Source organism: Cervus elaphus, chromosome 7, assembly GCF_910594005.1.
Source record: "Cervus elaphus chromosome 7, mCerEla1.1, whole genome shotgun sequence".
Taxonomy (NCBI): Eukaryota; Metazoa; Chordata; class Mammalia; order Artiodactyla; family Cervidae; genus Cervus; species Cervus elaphus.
In genome coordinates this window covers 51,140,812-51,159,584 of record NC_057821.1, presented here as the reverse complement: position 1 = coordinate 51,159,584, position 18,773 = coordinate 51,140,812, and the positions used below count along the sequence as shown (strand labels likewise).

Sequence of the window (18,773 nt, the reverse complement as noted above, 5' to 3'; positions counted from 1 at the left end):
ACCAGGTACCTTCACAGGAAGCTTCACTCCTCTGGTTTCCTTTTCCCTCATGATGAAAAGAAGCAGGCGCAGGGCTGGGCCCTGGTCAACGTCACACTCCTGCCCTTCCCTGGTGCGGGTGACAGGTGGGACCAAGGGCCTCCTGCAGAGGCTGCGTCCGTTGGCTGGTCAGCACCAAGCTGCACGCCCTGCCTTTCCTATGAGGGTCAGCCCACAGGCCTCTGGGCGCCTCTGCACTGTTGCCCACGTGTGTCTCACCTGCTCTTCACCGTGATCTGGGGGACACGGGTACACAGTTCCTAACTCTCCAAGAGGCCGTGGAGTTGGCAAGTGGCAGGAAAAGATAAAGACTCAGTCCTGCGTGGAGATGGCCAGGGGCTGCCTTGGAAGGCCTGGCTCACCCCCTGCTCCAAGTTGGCTGGCACGCTACAAAGGGGCAAATTGCCCTCTGCACTTTAACAATGTGTAGAATTAAATCTGTAAAGGTTAAAGGGAGATTTTCTACAAAACCTGAGAATTATTGGCTTTTCTCATCACAAGATGACACCTGCAGACATCCTGTAAATAATGAACACAGGCTAGATCTGCTCTCTTTATGACCACTCAATATCTCTGTGTGTGTGTGTGCGCTCAGTCACTCATGTCTGACTCTGTGACCCCATGGACTGTAGCCTGCCAGGCTCCTCTGTCCATGGGATTCTCCAGGCAAGAATACTGGAGCTGGCCTTTTCCAAGTGGGTTGCCATTTCCTTCTCTAATGATACCATATATAACATAACTAAAATGCTCTGCTTTGCAGAATACAAATTGCTCACTCAATTATTACAGGAATCCATGTATATGAACATGTGTGTACATGTATATTTCTATAATTACATTTGACCTATCTTGATGGCATTACAAGATGTAGAACTAGTTATTATTTGATAAGGGCACAGAAGGTTTAATCATATCTGCTCCTAATTAAAGTCCAGGAGTTAAAGTTCTCAAAAAAGATTATGAGTTACAATAAAAAAAAATTCCTTTTCTTCAAATCCTGCTGGTGCTTAGCTGCCAGATTCCTTGCTATTGCTTTTCCATTGGTCCATGGTGCACATTTTTTAAACAACGCACCTGCCATTGGAAAAATGTGGCATCCCAAATTATTCATGTAAACACCCCCGAATCAGGTGGGAACATGTGGGCCGCTACTCATGATTCTGTTCACTGCAGAGCACAAGTCTCTAGAGAGGTGCATATCCAAAAACTGTTCTTAAAAAGGGGAAGGTGTGCACACGGAGCTACACCCATTTCACATATAAAATTCCTGTTTGTTTTGGGGAAAGCAAACTTCCAAGCAAACTTGGAAGGAGGAGAAGGAGGAGAAAAGGAAGACGAGGGCAAGAGCAGCAAATGCAGCTGCCGCGCGTGCTGCCCCGACCCACCGGCCAAGGGCTGGAAAGCCGGCATCCTGAGGTCAGCTCTGCCGCTCAGGCTGGGGGGCACCATAGCTGTTACTGCTCGGTGCAAATCAAGGGGCTTCATTGGGAGCGGGACATTTCTGTGTAGCACACGACCTCATAAAGTCACCCGAGAAGGGCACGGCGGGCCTGGCTGCCGGTTTATCTGAGAATGTGGGGAGCGTGCAGAGCAGGGAGCCGGGAGGGGGCCGCCCGCGTTCGCCAGCAGATAAACTGCACAATGGGCTGGCGCGGGGACAGGCCCGGGGGCTCATTCCGCCCCTGCCTCCTTATCAGGGTTTCCGTGGAAAACACGCACAGAGGAAACAGGAAGCAGGAGGCTGCGGAGTCCGCGGGATTCCACTGGCCCCGGGACTCACCTCGTAGCCCTTCTCCAGCAGGAACTCAGCCAGGTAGGAGCCGTCCTGGAAGACAAGGAAGAGGGACAACGTCAGACCCACCGCAGTCACGACCAAGGTTTGAGAACAGGCTTTCAGGGGCTCTGTGGACGTAAACAAGGCCCACAGCACCCGATGAGAAAAACGATGCAGACGACATCCGACGTGAACACTGTGTGCTGCTCTGCTGTCCTCCAGGCCTTCCCACAGGCGGGAGCTCAGCTGAGCCCGCGGAGGGGACAAGGCGGGGACGCTGGCATCACTACCTGCACAGGAAGAGATACTGAGGTCCGGGGACACTGGGGGCAACAGGCAGAATGTGAGGCTTCAGAGTCTGGTGGATCTGGTTCAGGTTTGGCCACTTGTAAGCCGTGTGAAACACAGAACTTGTGGGCCTCCTGAAGGCCTTGGTGCTGCTGGGACATAAAGCAGGAGGCTGACAGAATCGGGGTGGGGGTCACTGCAGGAGGGATGAGACAGGAGCTGCGGGGGCTGGGAGGGGGAGGGGCAGGGGGAGGGGGAGGGAGGGGGAGGGGGAGGGAGGGGGAGGGGCAGGGGGAGGGAGAGGGGCAGGGGGAGGGGGAGAGGGAGAGGGAGGGGGAGGACTCGCAGGCAGGGCGAGGCGGCCGAGAACACGGGGTGCTGACTTCCCCGGGAAAAGCCAGCACGTGGAGAAGAGACCCCCCAGGCTTCAAACCCAAGGGTCTGGAAAGTCACAAGAAAGGGTTTAGGGGTTTTGAGGTGGGGTGGAGGTGGGGGCGGTAGACATGATCAGATCTGTATCATCCCTGCCCGTGGGCAGGCACACATAGATGGATTTCAATAGAAGGAGTGCACTTATTTTATATAGAATAGTAAGAGCTTCGTTTGTATGCATCTTAAGTCGAGCATTCTCTAAGATCAAGGTGTCGGACTAAACACAGAGATTTGCAACTTGGTTTTTGGGTTTTGTTTTTAATTTTATTTATTTTATGTATTTAGGCTGTGCGGGGCCTCTGTTGCTGCCAGGTCCTTCTCTAGCTGTGACAGGCGGGGGCCCTCCTGCAGTTGCAGCGTGGGCCTTCTTGTGGCATCCTCTCTCGAGGCTCCCGAGCTGCAGTGTGAGGCTTCTCCTTGTGGCATCCTCTCTCGTTGAGGCTCCCGAGCTGCAGTGTGAGGCTTCTCCTTGTGGCATCCTCTCTCGTTGAGGCTCCCGAGCTCAGAGCTCCAGAGCTCAGGCCCAGTAGCTCTGTTGCACAGGCCAAGCTGCTCCACGGCAAGTGGGATCTTCCCAGATCAGGATCAAACCCTGCGTGGGCAGGCAGAGTCTTCACCACTGAGCCAACAGGGAATCCCCTCTCAACTTATTTTCTAAAATTCTTTTTAAAATGTCTAAGGAAGGAGAGGGGGTCTATGTAAACTATTCTATGTGCCACTTTCAGGGAAAGAAAGTATGAGCGTCATCTAACTAAACCACTAAGAGGCCACACGGCACAAACTAACGTTCAGGAGACAGCGGTGCTTCAGACCACCCCCAGCCCTGCCCAGGTGACCAGGTATTTCACAACCAGCCCCAGAGCTGCGTTTCTGCTCCCAGCCCAGGCGGGCCCCTCACCCGTCCGGACTTCACAACTGCTGGGGCTCTGTGCTCAAATCTGGTTGGGAGCATTTGGGTTTTCTTTGGTTTCCTGAGTTTGAAGAAAACCTTAAAATATCCTTTTGAGCTTCAAAGGTTCCTACCAGATACTCCAACAATAAGAAAAATGAAGCGGGCTTTATTCCTATCATTGCTGGACTCAAAGCTGGAACTGGAGACACCCTGTGGGTCCTGGAAATGGCGCGGTTGCCTCGAGGGTGTTCACGCTTTAGCACAGAAGTCAGGACGAACTCCGGCAGGACCACTCGGCCAGGGTGCCAGGGACACATTTTGCGGTTCATTGAAACATGCAGCAAATTTCCTTCTAACTCCTTGACGTAAATATTCCGGTTTACAGACTCATGTGGAGAAGAGAAACGGTCTGGCGTATTCCTTTTCCTCTCCCGCTCATGACATACACACAGCTGCTTGGTTTCACACACCCAACATGCAAAGTAAATCAGACAAGACTGCTGAACAATGCGAACTCCGACAAGCCAGGTTGATCGGCAGGGCCATCAGAAATTTGAGGATAATCAAAAGCCTTATAAATCAATCAATCCGAAAATAGCTTGACAGAAAAGCATCTATGACAACAACGTCACAGGCGGTCAGATCACCCTGGAGAGACGTGTTTCTTCTCGTCTGTGCTGTTGTCATTTTGAAGTGCTCCACACTATGCACATTTTTTGTTTTTCTTGGAATAAAAATTTTAAATGCACTGTACTTCACCACGGTTGCCCAGAATGTTTTAAAAAGGAAAAAAGGCATCAGTGAGACCCTGGGGGAGGGGGCGAGCTGTGATTATCCGGACGCTGATGCGAAGCAGGCCTGCCGGGACTGGACGCTGTCAATAGGTCTTGTTCTTCTCACCCGGCCCTCCTCAAACTTTCCAGCCGCCTGGAACATTCTGCACCAGCGGTGGCACCCGCTTCCTCCCCACTTCCTTGCCAGGCCTCCCGAGCGATAGGGCCGGCAACACAGTGTGGGAACGGAGCTGCGGGGCCCTGGGCCCGGTCTCCCCTGGTCCCCAACCCTGCGCCGAAGCCCCTCCGGCAGGACGGGTGGAAGACTGACCCGTCACGCCCCCGAGGCCACAGCCAGACACCCGACTCTGCGAATGCGAGGGCTAAGGGACTGAGAGCCGCTCACTCACCACGAGCAGACTGACTCGGGGACAGGTTCCCGCCCGGGCTCAGGAAACGTGTCCCCATCACAGAAACGTTTTCACTGGAGAGCTGACACTCCAACTGTGACTCTTTCCATCTGACTTTGCACACAGCTATTAAAAGAAGCTCCGTTCCATATTAAAGGCTGTACAGTTTGAAGTAAGCACTGTGGCTCTGACATTTTCAAAACACAGAAGTATTTTCTATTTTATTCTTGCAGGAACACCCCTGGAGGGCAAGCAGCCACTCGGCCCATGAGCTACAGAGGCAGGTGGAGGTCAGCTGCCCACCTAGTCCCCACCGTGAGAGGGGAGGCAGCCCGGGGCTCCCACCACTGTCACCCAGAAAACACGCTCCACCCCCGGGACCCACCAGCCCATGCCAAAACCCAGCACAGTAATAAGAACTCCAAAACGGATTCATTGGTAAATCAAATTGCTTTTGTTGCTTTGCCGTCATGACAGGGCACCTTGTGGATTAAATGGTGCTTCTTGTTTTATCCAAGTGACCCAAACGCAGATCCCATAACTTCGGGGCCACCTGGAGCTCGAGGACTGGGCAGGACGCAGGGCCTCACGTGGGCACCAGCCTCTGAGGAAGTGCCACAGTGCTGTTCGGAGGACTTGGGTTGGTGGTGGATGTTCATTCTGGGCTGGGAAGCCCAGGGGGCAGAGCCACAGTCTAGAATCCAAAACAGGCAGATTTCAGTGCCTGGGGCTGCAACTGTGTCCCTGAGTAGCTCTGTCCTTCACCTCGGTGGAATGTTCCAGATATAAACCCATAAAATTCACAGCAACACTAGAAATTAACTGAATCGTATCTTAATTGTGGAATAAAAATTATCTAAAATTTCACATCTATGAAAAGCTGAAGGACGTGGAGGAAGGTTCCCCATTCTCCTGATGTCCAGGGCAGGCTGAAATAGCCCTGACGACTCTCATGCCCACCCACGACCACACATGACGTGCCTGGACACCCACCTTCCCGCAGAGAGGAGGGGACATTTCGCCTCTCTTTCCAAACATGGACCTTCTTCCAGCCCAGAGAATGAATGAGAGGGACGCCGTCTCAGATGCAACAATGAGCACCTGGCCCCTCTGACCAGCACCTGAATCAGACCGGACGTTTCTGCCAAAGCATCGCCAGCAGCTTCTTCACACAGAGGAAAACAAGCGGAATTGGGTGAAGAACAGGCCGCTGATAAAATCAACTCCCTTGTTTTCATCACCTTGAGCACCGGGAAGTAAAACACCCCTCCTGGAAGGAGAGAGCATCACCGACACTGACTGCACGGACTTTAAGTCTAGGCGTGCGGGTCACCCTACGGCGAGTCTGGGCGTGCAGGTCACCCTACGGCGAGTCTGGGCGTGCGGGTCACCCTACGGCGAGTCTGGGCGTGCGGGTCACCCTGAGTCTGGGCGTGCGGGTCACTCTACAGTTAGTCTGGGCGTGCCGGTCACTCTACAGAGAGTCTGGGCGTGCCGGTCACTCTACGGCGAGTCTGGGCGTGCCGGTCACCCTACGGCGAGTCTGGGCGTGCGGGTCACCCTACGGCGAGTCTGGGCGTGCCGGTCACCCTACGGCGAGTCTGGGCATGCGGGTCACCCTGAGTCTGGGCATGCGGGTCACCCTACGGCGAGTCTGGGCGTGCGGGTCACCCTACGGCGAGTCTCGGCGTGCGAGTCACCCTGAGTCTGGGCGTGCCGGTCACTCTACAGAGAGTCTGGGCGTGCCGGTCACTCTACGGCGAGTCTGGGCGTGCCGGTCACCCTACAGTGAGTCTGGGCGTGCCGGTCACTCTACGGCGAGTCTGGGCGTGCCGGTCACTCTACAGTGAGTCTGGGCGTGCGGGTCACCCTACGGCGAGTCTGGGCGTGCGGGTCACCCTACGGCGAGTCTGGGCGTGCGGGTCACCCTGAGTCTGGGCGTGCGGGTCACCCTACGGCGAGTCTGGGCGTGCGGGTCACCCTACGGCGAGTCTGGGCGTGCGGGTCACTCTACGGCGAGTCTGGGCGTGCCGGTCACCCTACAGTGAGTCTGGGCGTGCGGGTCACTCTACGGCGAGTCTGGGCGTGTGGGTCACTCTACAGTTAGTCTGGGCGTGCCGGTCACCCTACAGAGAGTCTGGGCGTGCGGGTCACCCTACAGTGAGTCTGGGCGTGCCGGTCACTCTACAGCGAGTCTGGGCGTGCCGGTCACTCTACGGCGAGTCTGGGCGTGCCGGTCACTCTACAGAGAGTCTGGGCGTGCGGGTCACCCTATGGCGAGTCTGGGCGTGCCGGTCACTCTACGGCGAGGCTGGGCGTGCGGGTCACTCTACAGAGAGTCTGGGCGTGCGGGTCACTCTACAGTTAGTCTGGGCATGCCGGTCACCCTACGGCGAGTCTGGGCGTGCAGGTCACTCTACAGTTAGTCTGGGCGTGCGGGTCACTATACAGAGAGTCTGGGCGTGCGGGTCACCCTACAGAGAGTCTGGGCGTGCGGGTCACTCTACAGAGAGTCTGGGCGTGCCGGTCACTCTACAGAGAGTCTGGGCGTGCGGGTCACCCTACGGCGAGTCTGAGCGTGCCGGTCACTCTACGGCGAGTCTGGGCGTGCGGGTCACTCTACAGCGAGTCTGGGCGTGCCGGTCACTCTACAGTAAGTCTAGGCGTGCTAATCACTCCACAACACACATTTTCAGCTAACCGCAGTTACAATGGCAAAGGCATCTGTACCTCCAGTGAGCGAAGCACAGACACCTCAAAGGTGGACAGAAGTCGCTGCTGTGAACTGGAATGAGAAATGCCCCTGGGAAGACGAGCTCTGGCAGTGTGAGAAATCCAGAGGCAGGATGTATTGTGAAAGCATTTTCACCGGGCACATGGCTGCGACACAGATCACTGGACAAAATCTCCATCAGAAACACAGATTTCAAAAGCCCAACGGGATTAATTAATCCCACTGTCTCAATTACAGGTCAGGGAATGGAGACTGAAAACGCTAAATGTTCAGCGTCCAGTCACACAGTTAGGAAGTAGCAGAATGCTACAAAAAAAAAAAAAAAAGCAAGAAAGAGAGAAAAGAAAAAAACAGATCTCCAGAATCTCAGATCTCAGAATTTTCCACTAAAAGGTTCTGTGAAAAGAGCTAAAGTGAAGAGACTGGACGGATGCCCACAGCTGAGAAGCAGACGGAAGACCAAGACGGAGCCCGCAAGGGTCAGGAGGGCAAGTACGAACTGACAGAAGGGTCAGCAGGACTCAGGACACCATCAATACACAAAACATGCAGATAATCCCACTCCTGCCGTCTTTAGAGTCGAAAATTATTTCCCCACAACAGCTGAGGTAACCAAAGGGCAGATTCTCACTCTGTGATTTACCTTCCGATAGAGAGAAGTGATATCCCTGATGACTCAGATGGTAAAGAACCAGCCTGCAATGCAGCAAACCTGGGTTCGATCCCTGGGTTGGGAAGATCTCCTGGAGAAGGGAATGGCAGCCCACTCCAATATTCTTGCCTAGAGAACCCCATGGACAGAGGAGCCTGGAGGTCTGCAGTCCATGGGGTTACAAAGCGTCGGACACAACTTTCATTTTCAGAGACCAGTGATCAGCGGTCCCTGCACAACCAAGAACGAGGGACACTCCTCTCGGACATGACCCTCTGCTGGGAAAGGGCCACTGCACGCACACCTCACACAAGCACAGTTCACACGTGCACGCCTCACACGCACATGCCTGATACACACACGCCACACACACGCACACCACACACCTCACACACACACACACACACACATGCTTGCCACACGCCTCACACACACCTCACACATCCAGAGGTGACACTGGTTCTGCTGCCGATCCAGGACCTCCCAGGAAACCGTGATGAGCTGGAAGGTTAAGGGCAGCATTTTAGAAAGAGGCTGGACATCCCCCACCACTGTCAGCCTAAACATCACTCTATCTTCAGTTCTTTCCCACAAGCATTCTCAAAATTTTGTAAAGCTAATTTCAAATTAACATTCAATTTCAAAGGACTCCAATGTTAAGTCTTGTGTCTAATGGTAAACTTAATATAAAATATCATAGAGGAAAGAAATTACCTAAAAAGTTAATTTTAGAAAATATTTTATTTTTAGCTTAATAGGTTAAAAAATGATGTTTTTCTTTCCATTTTTTGATTAGGATAATATTAAGACTGACAAGGCTTTTGTGTTTATGACTGTGTGCCCTATTTCTTCCGGAAATGATTTATTCTTATCTTTAATATTTCTTATACATTTTTCTAGTAGGCTGTATTTCCTCAATTAGTTTGTTTCTCTAAGCATCTAGAACATATATAAAACCGACTAATTTCTATCTCCAATAAAAGACACTCAAAAAATATTTGGAAATAGGTGAGCAGAGATTTTTAGTGGTAGAATGAACCCCCATGATAACTGGTTTAAAATGCATTCCTTTCAAACTGCAAATGATTATTGTAAACTCTTGGTTTAATGAGCAAAGAAGAATGAAAACACAAAACGCTGAACTCCAGGGGCATCGACACAACCCAGCACTTGGCAGCACCTCTGACTCCAACACGGCAAAATGCTTTCCTATGATTTAGGGAGATGTTGTAAGAAAAGTGGGCTTGGAGGGAAGAGCTGCTAATAAGGCAGAGAAAGATCACTTCTAATCACATGGTTAGAAGGACAACTCACACAGTCCAGCAGTCCCAGAACGGCCTAGAAAGCCTCAGAAGCAGGTCCAGAGGCCCTGAGCACACACGTGCGTGGTGGGTGTGACACGCACATGACACGTGGATCGTCCTGTGGGAGACGGTGGTCCGCCTCCTGCCCACCTCCCCTCCCTTCTAAATCATGAGCCCCTTCAGTTTGAACTCTGGGCCTCTTCTGTCTCCCGTATTGACGCTCATGCTGAAGTTTCTACCCTTCACAGGGAAGCAGAGGTCCTCATGTGAGCTGGTATCACTGCAGACGCCGATGACACCGGTGCTAACAGCAAGGGTGAGCGCTCACTTAGCACGTGGGCCAGGCAGCCGTGCTCCCAGCGCTTCACGACCACTAACACGTCTTCACAACAGCCTATGCAGTTGACACCAGTATTACATCCATTTTACAGATGAGCAAACTGAGGTGAACTGGGACCACGCCACATGCAGGAGATCCCAACTGGAAAACAGAGAAAGGATCACACTGTATAGACTTGTAATAAACGATGTATATGGCACCTGCTTCACTAAATAGGGTCAATCACTCTGTAATGACGGGCCTACAGATGTTGGGACGTAAAATCCAGTCTCTACAGAACTTGTTAACAAAGCAAAGTGTCACAGACTAGTGAGTATCCAACCCTCACCAGGCCACAGGTGTCTGGGGACGGAGGACAGGGAGGAAGCCAGGGCCTCAGTCCCTCGCTGCAGGCCTGAAAGTATCTGGGAAGCCAGGCACTTCGTGACCGAGATAGGACTAGACTTCCATGCTGGCTCGGACCTCCAGCTTCACACGGGTCAGCTGCCCCACACGTGGACGGGATCAGCGGACTGGCCAGGTAACCTGTGAGCTGGCAGTGTCCTCTGCTGGGGTACCAGGAGACGCAGGAGTCCCGAGCGGAGGCAGGGCAGGGATAAAAGGAAGGCTAAGAAACACTCAAACCAGTTCATCCTAAAGGAAATCATTGAATATTGGTTGGAAGGACTGCTGCTGAAGCTGAAGCTCCAGTACTTTGGCCAACTGATGGGAAGAACTGACTCACTGGAAAAGACCCTGATGCTGAGAAAGATTGAAGGCGGGAGGAGAAGGGGATGACAGAGGATGAGATGGTTGGATGGCATCACCAACTCGATGGACATGAGTCTGAGCAGACTCTGGGGGATGGTGAAGGACAGAGAAGCCTGGCGTGCTGCCGTCCATGGTGTTGCAAAGAGCTGGACACAACTTAGCCAGTGAAGAAGACGAACTTCCATAGGACAGCGTCTGTGTTGGACAGCATGGTGCTCTGCGGAAATCCATCGCCACCCTCCAGCACAAAATCAAGGTGGGCGAAAACCGAGGAAATGTAAGAAGCAGGTCCCTGTCAACATCCCCTGCAAGGTCTGCCTGACTGGCCAGTTCAGTGCTGCTGTGAATAGCCTCTTTCAAGTTTGGAACAATATTCTAACTGAAAGTCTTCATAACTCACGGCTCCAGATACATCGATAAAGATTGGTCCAGATCTGTAGAAAGGTTGATAATAAATTACGAGTAAACTTCATGCTTAAAATAATCTCTTTGTAATAAATACGCACATACATTAAAGCTGCACAAAAATGGAAAACAGAGTTTCTCTCCCCTCTCCCCTTTCTTGTTATCTCTCAGTGACGGTCCACGCAACTAACGCTGTCTCTGCAAAGCGCATGCCTGCACAGCCCCCGTCCCCCGAGTGATTTATGCAGGAAGTGACTTTTTGCAGGACTCTCGCCAAAACAGAGCCACACTTTGTCCAGTGTTCAAGGCCATGCTTAATGAAAACTTCAAATTTGGAAGAAAAAAAAGTAGTACTGAAAAGAGAAGAATTATTAAGTTTTAGGATTTACCTGATTTATTAACACTTCCTTGTGCATTTCTTTTTAGAATTTGTGCCCTGCCTAATGGAGGAAGAAAAAACAAGTGTCCTTTCATTTACCGGCTTTAAAAAGGTCATGAGAATAACAAAAGGACACACATATATTGGCGGCTGTATCTTTTTCCATTTTACTGCACATTCAGTTATGAGGTTGTTACTTAAATGTCACCGTTGGTGATAAGTAGAGTTTACCTATTTGCAAACATTCTTGCTCTTTTTAACCTGATTTCTTTCAGGGGTAAAATCACGTGGCACAGTCAGGTGAGACTTCGTATCACAGGTACGGCCGTGACATAAACACCACCGGGGGCGCCCTCGGGCATTGCAGATCTGCTCTGCAAGCGTGGAGTCCCCAGGAAGCAGAGACACTGCAAATAACAGAAGGGACACAAGAGGAGAGCTGTGACTCGCGGGACATAGAACCACTGGACGATGACGAAAGTCAAGCGCATGCACACAGGCGTCCACGGAGGGCTGTGTCAGCGTCTCCCCGGAAAGCCGCCTGGCATCACATGGCTCCAGATGCCGCCCGGGGTAAGGGCGTTCCGGCGAGGCGAGGACAGGCAAGAGCCGAGCACCTCCTGGCTGCCAGGACAGGCTGACCTCAGCGGGCATGCGGCCTGCGGGCCGGTCAGCAGGAGACATCACTCTATGGACGAGGACATCCCTGTGCTTGCTTGCTGAGCGGCGCTATGTTACGCGTGAAGGTCTGCCACTCAGAGGAGGGGCCAAAAAGCACTTTGGGGGGACATCGCATGTTGAGAAGCACGCACCTCCACCCAGCCGGTGGCCATCTCTGTGGTCACTGCCCCCGAGGCCCTGCAGGCAGGGGCGTCTGTCCCCGCTCAGCCCCTCCCAGACACAGGGAGAGGACAGGCTCCTGGACTCCAACAGGGCAGCTTCTGCAGGCGACCGCTGTTGGCCGTTTCATCTTGCTGCTGTGCCCTCTCTCGCCAAGAGCAACAGGGCTCAGCCTGTACGCAACCACGGACTTCTGTCTTTAAGGAGCTTCTCGGTTGTAGTTTTCAATGTGTGTCCGGTATAAGGACACACCGGGGGTCTGTAACAAAGCCTGGGAAAATCCCCACCCAAGACGAGATCTGGAAGGTGCGTAATTCAGGCAGCTAAGTCTGGACTGTACATGGACAAACCGCACAGAACCACTTCAGGGTTCTGAGAAACGCTGGAGTTTACCCCGGGACGACACAAGCCTGGATTCTGGTGATGTCACGGTGGCAGAAAACACGGCTTTGGAAACGCCCCGAGTGACGGTACAGGGGCTCCCCTCAGCCACCCCGGTGACCCCACCACCTCCAGGCGGCGGCCCGGGTCTCGGGAGGGACAGTGGCCAGCTGAGGTGGCTCCAGACGGTGACAAGTGAGACACGTCAAGGAAGGAGGGAAGGAGCGCTGTTTCCAAGAAAATATCGCACAGGGAGCAAAACAGCAGTGCCTGCAAGTAACTCAGAAACTAACACGAAACAGAAAAGCATGCACGCGAGGATTCCATAAAAGCCAGCAGTGAAGCACTCCGGGGAGGGGGCCAGGCCCCACAGGAAGCCCCGGGCCCTCTGGAGACTCTCTCGGGAACCGGCAGCTCTCAGGGGAGGAGAAGGCCCGCACCGGGGAGGAAGAGGGCCCAGAAAAGCCACAGCCTCCCGGACACGCAGGCCCCAGGCCCCAGGCCCCGAGCTGGTCCCAGGCCTCTGTCACAGCTGCATGCGCAGCTGGGATAATCACTGCAAGAGAAACACTGCCAGGCGGGGGCTCAGATTCCAAGTCTGCAGTACGCCGCAAGCTCGGCACTGACCCGCAGAGTCCCACCAGGTCCCGTGCCCACAGGCGGGAGCCCACCCTGCACCCGCTTTCGGAGAACTGCTGACGTGACCTGCAGTTGAAAACAGACTCAGAAAAGGCAGGAAGAGAGGGAGGAGGGGAAATGAGCCCCACTCGACACTGTCCTGTGAACCGACAAAGGTCCCCGGGCCAAGGAGACCACAGGACGGGAGGGGAGGACGGCCAGGGAGGCAGGGGGCCGCTTTCCATTCGCCGGCCGGCTGACCACAGGGCCCAGCGGCCACACACCGGGCACCGCGGGCTCCAAGCGTCCGCCTGGCACCTTCTGTGAAAGCTAATTACAGGCCAGGGAGTCTGGGTGTAGCTCTGGTTGCGTTCTCTGTCTCCATCCCCGTGTGTCTGTCTCCACGTCTGTCTGTCTCTGACCTGGTTCTCCGTCTCCGACTCCCTCTCCCCTTCTCCCCCTGCACTCCTAGAGCACAAATGCAGTTCCCGCTGGTCTCAGGCTCAGGCACCCACTCGGCAGCAGAGTCTAACAGGCCAGTGCCCAACAACCGGCACGTGTTTCCTTGCAAGGCCGAGGTAAACTGTGGCACCTGAACAAAGACCTTGCAATGTAACTTTTGCAGCATGTTTACTACAGGCCAGTCTCAATTGCATGTTTTTGTCTCTTGGCCTTGAGACAAAGGGGAAAGAAAGTTCACTACATATCTGAAGAGGCTATTTTCTAAAAGCATAACATCAGTCTAAAAATAGGGCCTGTTATGGGTTAAATAGTGCCCCTGAAAATTCACATGTTGAAGTCCTAATTCCCAGGACCTCAGAAATTATCTGAATTTGAATAAATGAATTATTTGTGGCCTTATCTGAAACAGGGTAATTGCGGATGAAATTAGTTAAGATGACATCATATTAGAATAGGTGGGCCCTATTCTGATATGAGGGCTTCCCAGGTAGCTCAGTGGTAAAAGAATCTGCCCGCAATGCAGGAGACACGGGTTCAGTCCCTGGGTGAGGAAGCGCCACTGCAGGAGGAAGTGGCGGCCCACTCCAATATTCTTGCCTGGGAAGCGCCATGGACAGAGGAGCCTGGTGGGCTACAGTCCACGGGGTCGCAGAGTCGGATGCAACTTAGCAACATAAACAACAACAGGTTCTGATGTCACCAGGGTCCTGACAAAGAGAGGAGTTTGGACGCAGACACACAGGGAGACACCACCTGAAGACGGAGGCGAAGACCAAGGTGCTACTAACAGAAGCACCAAAATACCAAATATGACAACACACCGGCCCGGAGGGGAGGGTCGGGAGCCGGTCCACCCTGCAGGCCTGAAGAAGGAACCACCGTGTGGACGACTTGATCCTGGACATCTGGAGCAGGGAGAAAATAACCCCCCGACCTGTGTTCCGTGTGACGAGACGGGAAAGGAGCAGCAGACGCGGGACACAGAGGCAGGGCTGCCGAGACGGCCCCCAGGCCCCCGCCCGCCCCGGCGCTCTCACCCGGCCTGGCCCTTGCCTTCAGTCCTGCAGGGGTCACCAGGAGTTTCCCAACGTGTGGTCCTGCAAAGTTTTAGATCCACAAAAAAGTGATGAAACACCCATGAACCCTGCACGCAGACTCACCTGTTGACAGGTTTTCACTTGTGTCTCATCTCCGTCTTACACGTGCACGCACTCACTTTGCTGTTGGCGGGAGACCCATGTGGGAGCACGCTGCAGCCACGCAGGGACAGAGCGACACTCCACCCTTCGTGAACTTCCTCGGCTCGTGGTTCCCGAGGGCCTGGAAGCTCTGCTCTGACCTCAGCATCGTTAACACGGTCAGTTTCTAACTTTCCCAGTCAGTCAGTTCAGTCTTCAGTCGTGTCCGACTCTCTGCAGCCCCGTGGACTACAGCCCACCAGGCCTCCCTGTCCATCACCAACTCCCGGAGCTTGCTCAAACTCATGTCCATCGAGTCAGTGATGCCATCCAGCCATCTCATTCTAGGGCAACTTTCCCGACTGCCCTCAAAGTGTTTTAATAACGGTTTATTTTTTTTAATCCAAGACCCAGTCATGGTCTGTACATTGTGTGTGTGTGCGCACGTGTGTGTGTGTGTGTGTGTGTGTGTGTGTGCACGCTCAGCTGCTCAGTCATGACTGACTCTTTGGGACCCCATGGACTGTAGCCCGCCAGGCTCCTCTGTCCATGGGATTCTCCAGGCAAGACTACAGGAGAGGGTTGCCATTTCCTCCCTCAGGGGATCTTTCCAACCCAGGGATCAAACCCACGTTTCCTGCGTCTCCTGCATTTATTTGTAGGTGGGTTTCTTTACCAATGGAGCCGCCTGGGAAGCCCCCATAAATCTTAAATCAGTAAACTTGTTATGTCTGTGAAAGTACTGCTTCAGGGTCCATGGGGGTGAACAGGGCCGACCAGAAGCCAGAAGAGCAGCTAAGGAGGGAGACAAATAGAAAACCACCTGAGTCCAGGAAACGGGGTGAGTCCCCAAACGTGGGTGGTGATGATGACCACATAAGAGATGGGCACAGTGGGCAGTTAGAGGGCAGAAGAGAGGAGAATTTTCAGCTGCCCAGAGGAAGTGTGCATACTGGGTGGGCTGGTTGGGGGGACAGGTGATGCTCTGTCTCAGGCATTCTGAGCTTCAGGCAGTAACAGCAGACGGACACGTCCCACAGGCAATCTACAGTGGTAGAAGATGGAACTTGACTAAATTATATCATCACGAATGGTCCTTGTGTCTCCTGAAGAGCGAGGGTTCTTGATCATCTCAGACAAAGCCAGGCTTCACGGTTCCTTTGGGTATTCTGCTGGGAGTGACTTCTTCCCTCACTCTGACACTCAAACCTGCTTCTCAACCACCTCCCGAGCAAGGGGGGAAAGCTCTTTATGAGGCGGATGTGTGGTTTTCCTCTTCAACTGGATAGTAGGTCCCAGAAGGACATAAGCGCCCAGCCGTCTTCCTCCTCAGAGAACCTTCTATGGCAGCGCTGTTCACACAGAACGTGTAATCTGCCTTCTAAATGGAGTCTATATCCAGGAAGGTGGCCTGGTCAGGTAGAAGCAGACAGGTGAATTTGTGACGATGAATTTGGGGCCAGCCTCTGCAAGGTGTCAAGGAATTCAGCAAAGCGAGACAAAGAAGAAGACCCCCAGGTGGAGAGTATGAAGACGCGGAGGACGGAGCCACTGCTGACCCTGCACCAGGGACCGTGGCTGCAGGACCACAAGACAAGAGCAAGCAGCAGTCCATTCTGACCGAGGCTTATTCTGTTCATTCATAAATTCAGAATGTCTACGGTCTTTTAATTTTTAAAAAATGGATAGACTAGTTTTTAAAACATTTATTTATTTGGCTGTGTTGGGTCCTCGTTGCAACATGAAGGATCTTCTGTGGTGATGCCCCGACTCCCTAGCTGCACACGTGCCCCGCAGCATGCGGGATCTTAGTTTCCAGACCAGAGATGGAACCCGTGTCTCCTGCAGTGGAAAGCGAATTCTTAACCACTGGACCACCAGGGAAGTCTCTATAGTCTTTTGATATGTTCGCCAAAGACAGTATTTTGGAGCAAAAAAAAAAAAATAGAACACTCAGAAAACTGTTCAGCTTTGACAAAACCTAAAAAATGTTACCAGTTGGCCAAAAAGCTGACCAGTGACGCTCTGGCACAAATCGTGAAGACAGTCAAGACAGAAATCCTTAACCCCTGGCCCAGCGGACTCCACAGAGACGCAAGACCAACCCCCCACACACGTTCAAAGCCCCTCATTTCAGAGCCATGTGACATGGGCTATAGCTGAGATGGAGGCAGGCGATTCTGAACCTACACTTTCCAGTGACTCGGTCCAAGAGTTTAGGATATTTTGATAATATTCCAAAGGGGGGAGGAAAGACCTAGATTCAGACTGCTGTAACTTTGAAGCCCTGGAATTAATTATCTCTCGTCTGGTGTTAGGACACTGGAAACCCTTGCATGGTCCCCGGTCCTCACTCTGGAGTCCCTGCGTTATCAGGGCGGCTCCACCCTGAACACATCTCCACGGCCACCACCCCCTGCCGCGGGACAGCAGCAACAGGCTCGGACTTTCCACAGAGATTCAACTCTTGCTTACAAAGCAGATCACGCTACAAAATGGGGCTTTTCTTAAGGTCCTCAAGAGAATAGAGATAGCTCCAAGCCTAGTAAAATGCTGTAGAAAAATTCCCCTGAGCATACTAGATAATTTAGCAACTTAAAAACTAAAAGTCGTTAGATGTTATGCATAATGAAATAGATGTGTTGCTGACAAGATGTCTTAACAAAATATTTATATATTGACTCACATTTAAAATATGTTAGGAGTATCCCTTTTTAAAAGACGCCTGTGTGAAGCCTCTCGAAAGGTGGCATGTTAGACATTCTCAAAGTGGGGCCCCCACACAGTACAACTAAGCCCCCTGTTCCAGTCCAGTGTTTGGAAACACATTTTTACTATTCCTGGAAGCACTTTCACATTTTTGTCAGATGTTGAGTGAGCAACAGGGTAAATAACGTTTCAAAAGCATTTCTCGAGCAGTAAAACCTTCAGTTCCCTGCTAACAGGGCTGATCCAAAGTAAATGAAAGGCTGGGGTGACTCAGTGAGTGTGTGAAAACCTCCAGTTAATGGATCTATTCAGGGACTCGGCACGCACTTGGGAGTCATAAGCCGGGCAGCCGTGCATCAACGCCGGCCTGGGCGCCTGCCCACACCCGCGGCGGGGGCAGCAGGGGTTCTCGGGGACCCCGGGTCCCACCAGTTCTGGGGGAGAGACGACGCCCAGGGGGAGGAGGGGTCCGGGAAGCCGCAGGAGAGAAGGGAGACACAGCTCCTGTGGACGCCTCTGGAAGCCCTCAGGTGCATCCACGGAGGTACCACCGCCTGGCTGGGCTCCCAGAGCACCACGGACATGAGTCACTAATCAGAGGTGGAGACGGCCTCGGAGGTCAAGTCCTTCAGTCACCCCACCCGGGAGGAAACCGAGACCTTGACAATGAAACAGACGAAAACAAATGGAAACTGCTTTCCTGCTTATCCAAGGCTGCCTCAGACAGCTTAGGAAGGACAGGCTTTACCCGGGAGAAAGCAATAGGGAAAACGTAGACAATGATTTTCCTATTAGCTGGAAAGGTTCACTGGCGTGCCAATGGTTTGGTTGGAAGAAACCATCCGCTTAGTGGGCGCCATTAAACGGGGAATAAGGACTAGGTGGGTTCCCTTCTCATGTATTAACGTGCTGCCGAGTTTGGGGTCATCTGCACACCGCCTGCTCTTTGGAAGCCTAACAGGTGGACGGTACGGAACTCTGATGACCGATGGGCGATGAACGCGCAGGTCCGGACTAAACAAGCGGTGGCTGCGAACAGCTCTTCGGGCACCTGAATGCGGCCCCTTAAAAAGAAGGGGAGCAACCGCAGCCGAGCAGGGCGGGGCAGGTGTCCGCGCCAGCAGCCCCGGGCAGGGAGATGCTCCCAGGCCAGCCGCCCACCCAGCCAGCTCCACGGCCCTGCGTGGACTCAGGACTCAGGGCACTGCTGAAGAGCGCGCTGACAAAGGGGCCTTTAAGAAGCGTCAAAATAAATTGCTTTGAAGTGTTTCTCACCAGCTCGCCTCCAGCTTTCCCTTCTCTTCCTATTTGCTGTTCCACAGAACCAGCTGAGGCTATATTTAACCCACTTTACAAGCTGTGGGCAGACGGGCACAGCACACCCAGGCGGGCCGTGTGCGTGCGCGGGGCCAG

General features: G+C 53.1%; 1 protein-coding gene across 2 annotated transcripts in view; it reads right to left on the bottom strand.

Moving 5' to 3' along the window:
- GMDS (GDP-mannose 4,6-dehydratase) overlaps positions 1–18,773 on the bottom strand; it is a 425,568-nt gene that overhangs the window by 340,756 nt on the left and 66,039 nt on the right. For both annotated transcript variants that reach the window (XM_043908677.1, XM_043908678.1), the window contains exon 2: positions 1,820–1,864. In XM_043908677.1, the coding sequence (XP_043764612.1) occupies positions 1,820–1,864 (45 nt within the window). The remainder of the gene's footprint in view (positions 1–1,819; positions 1,865–18,773) is intronic.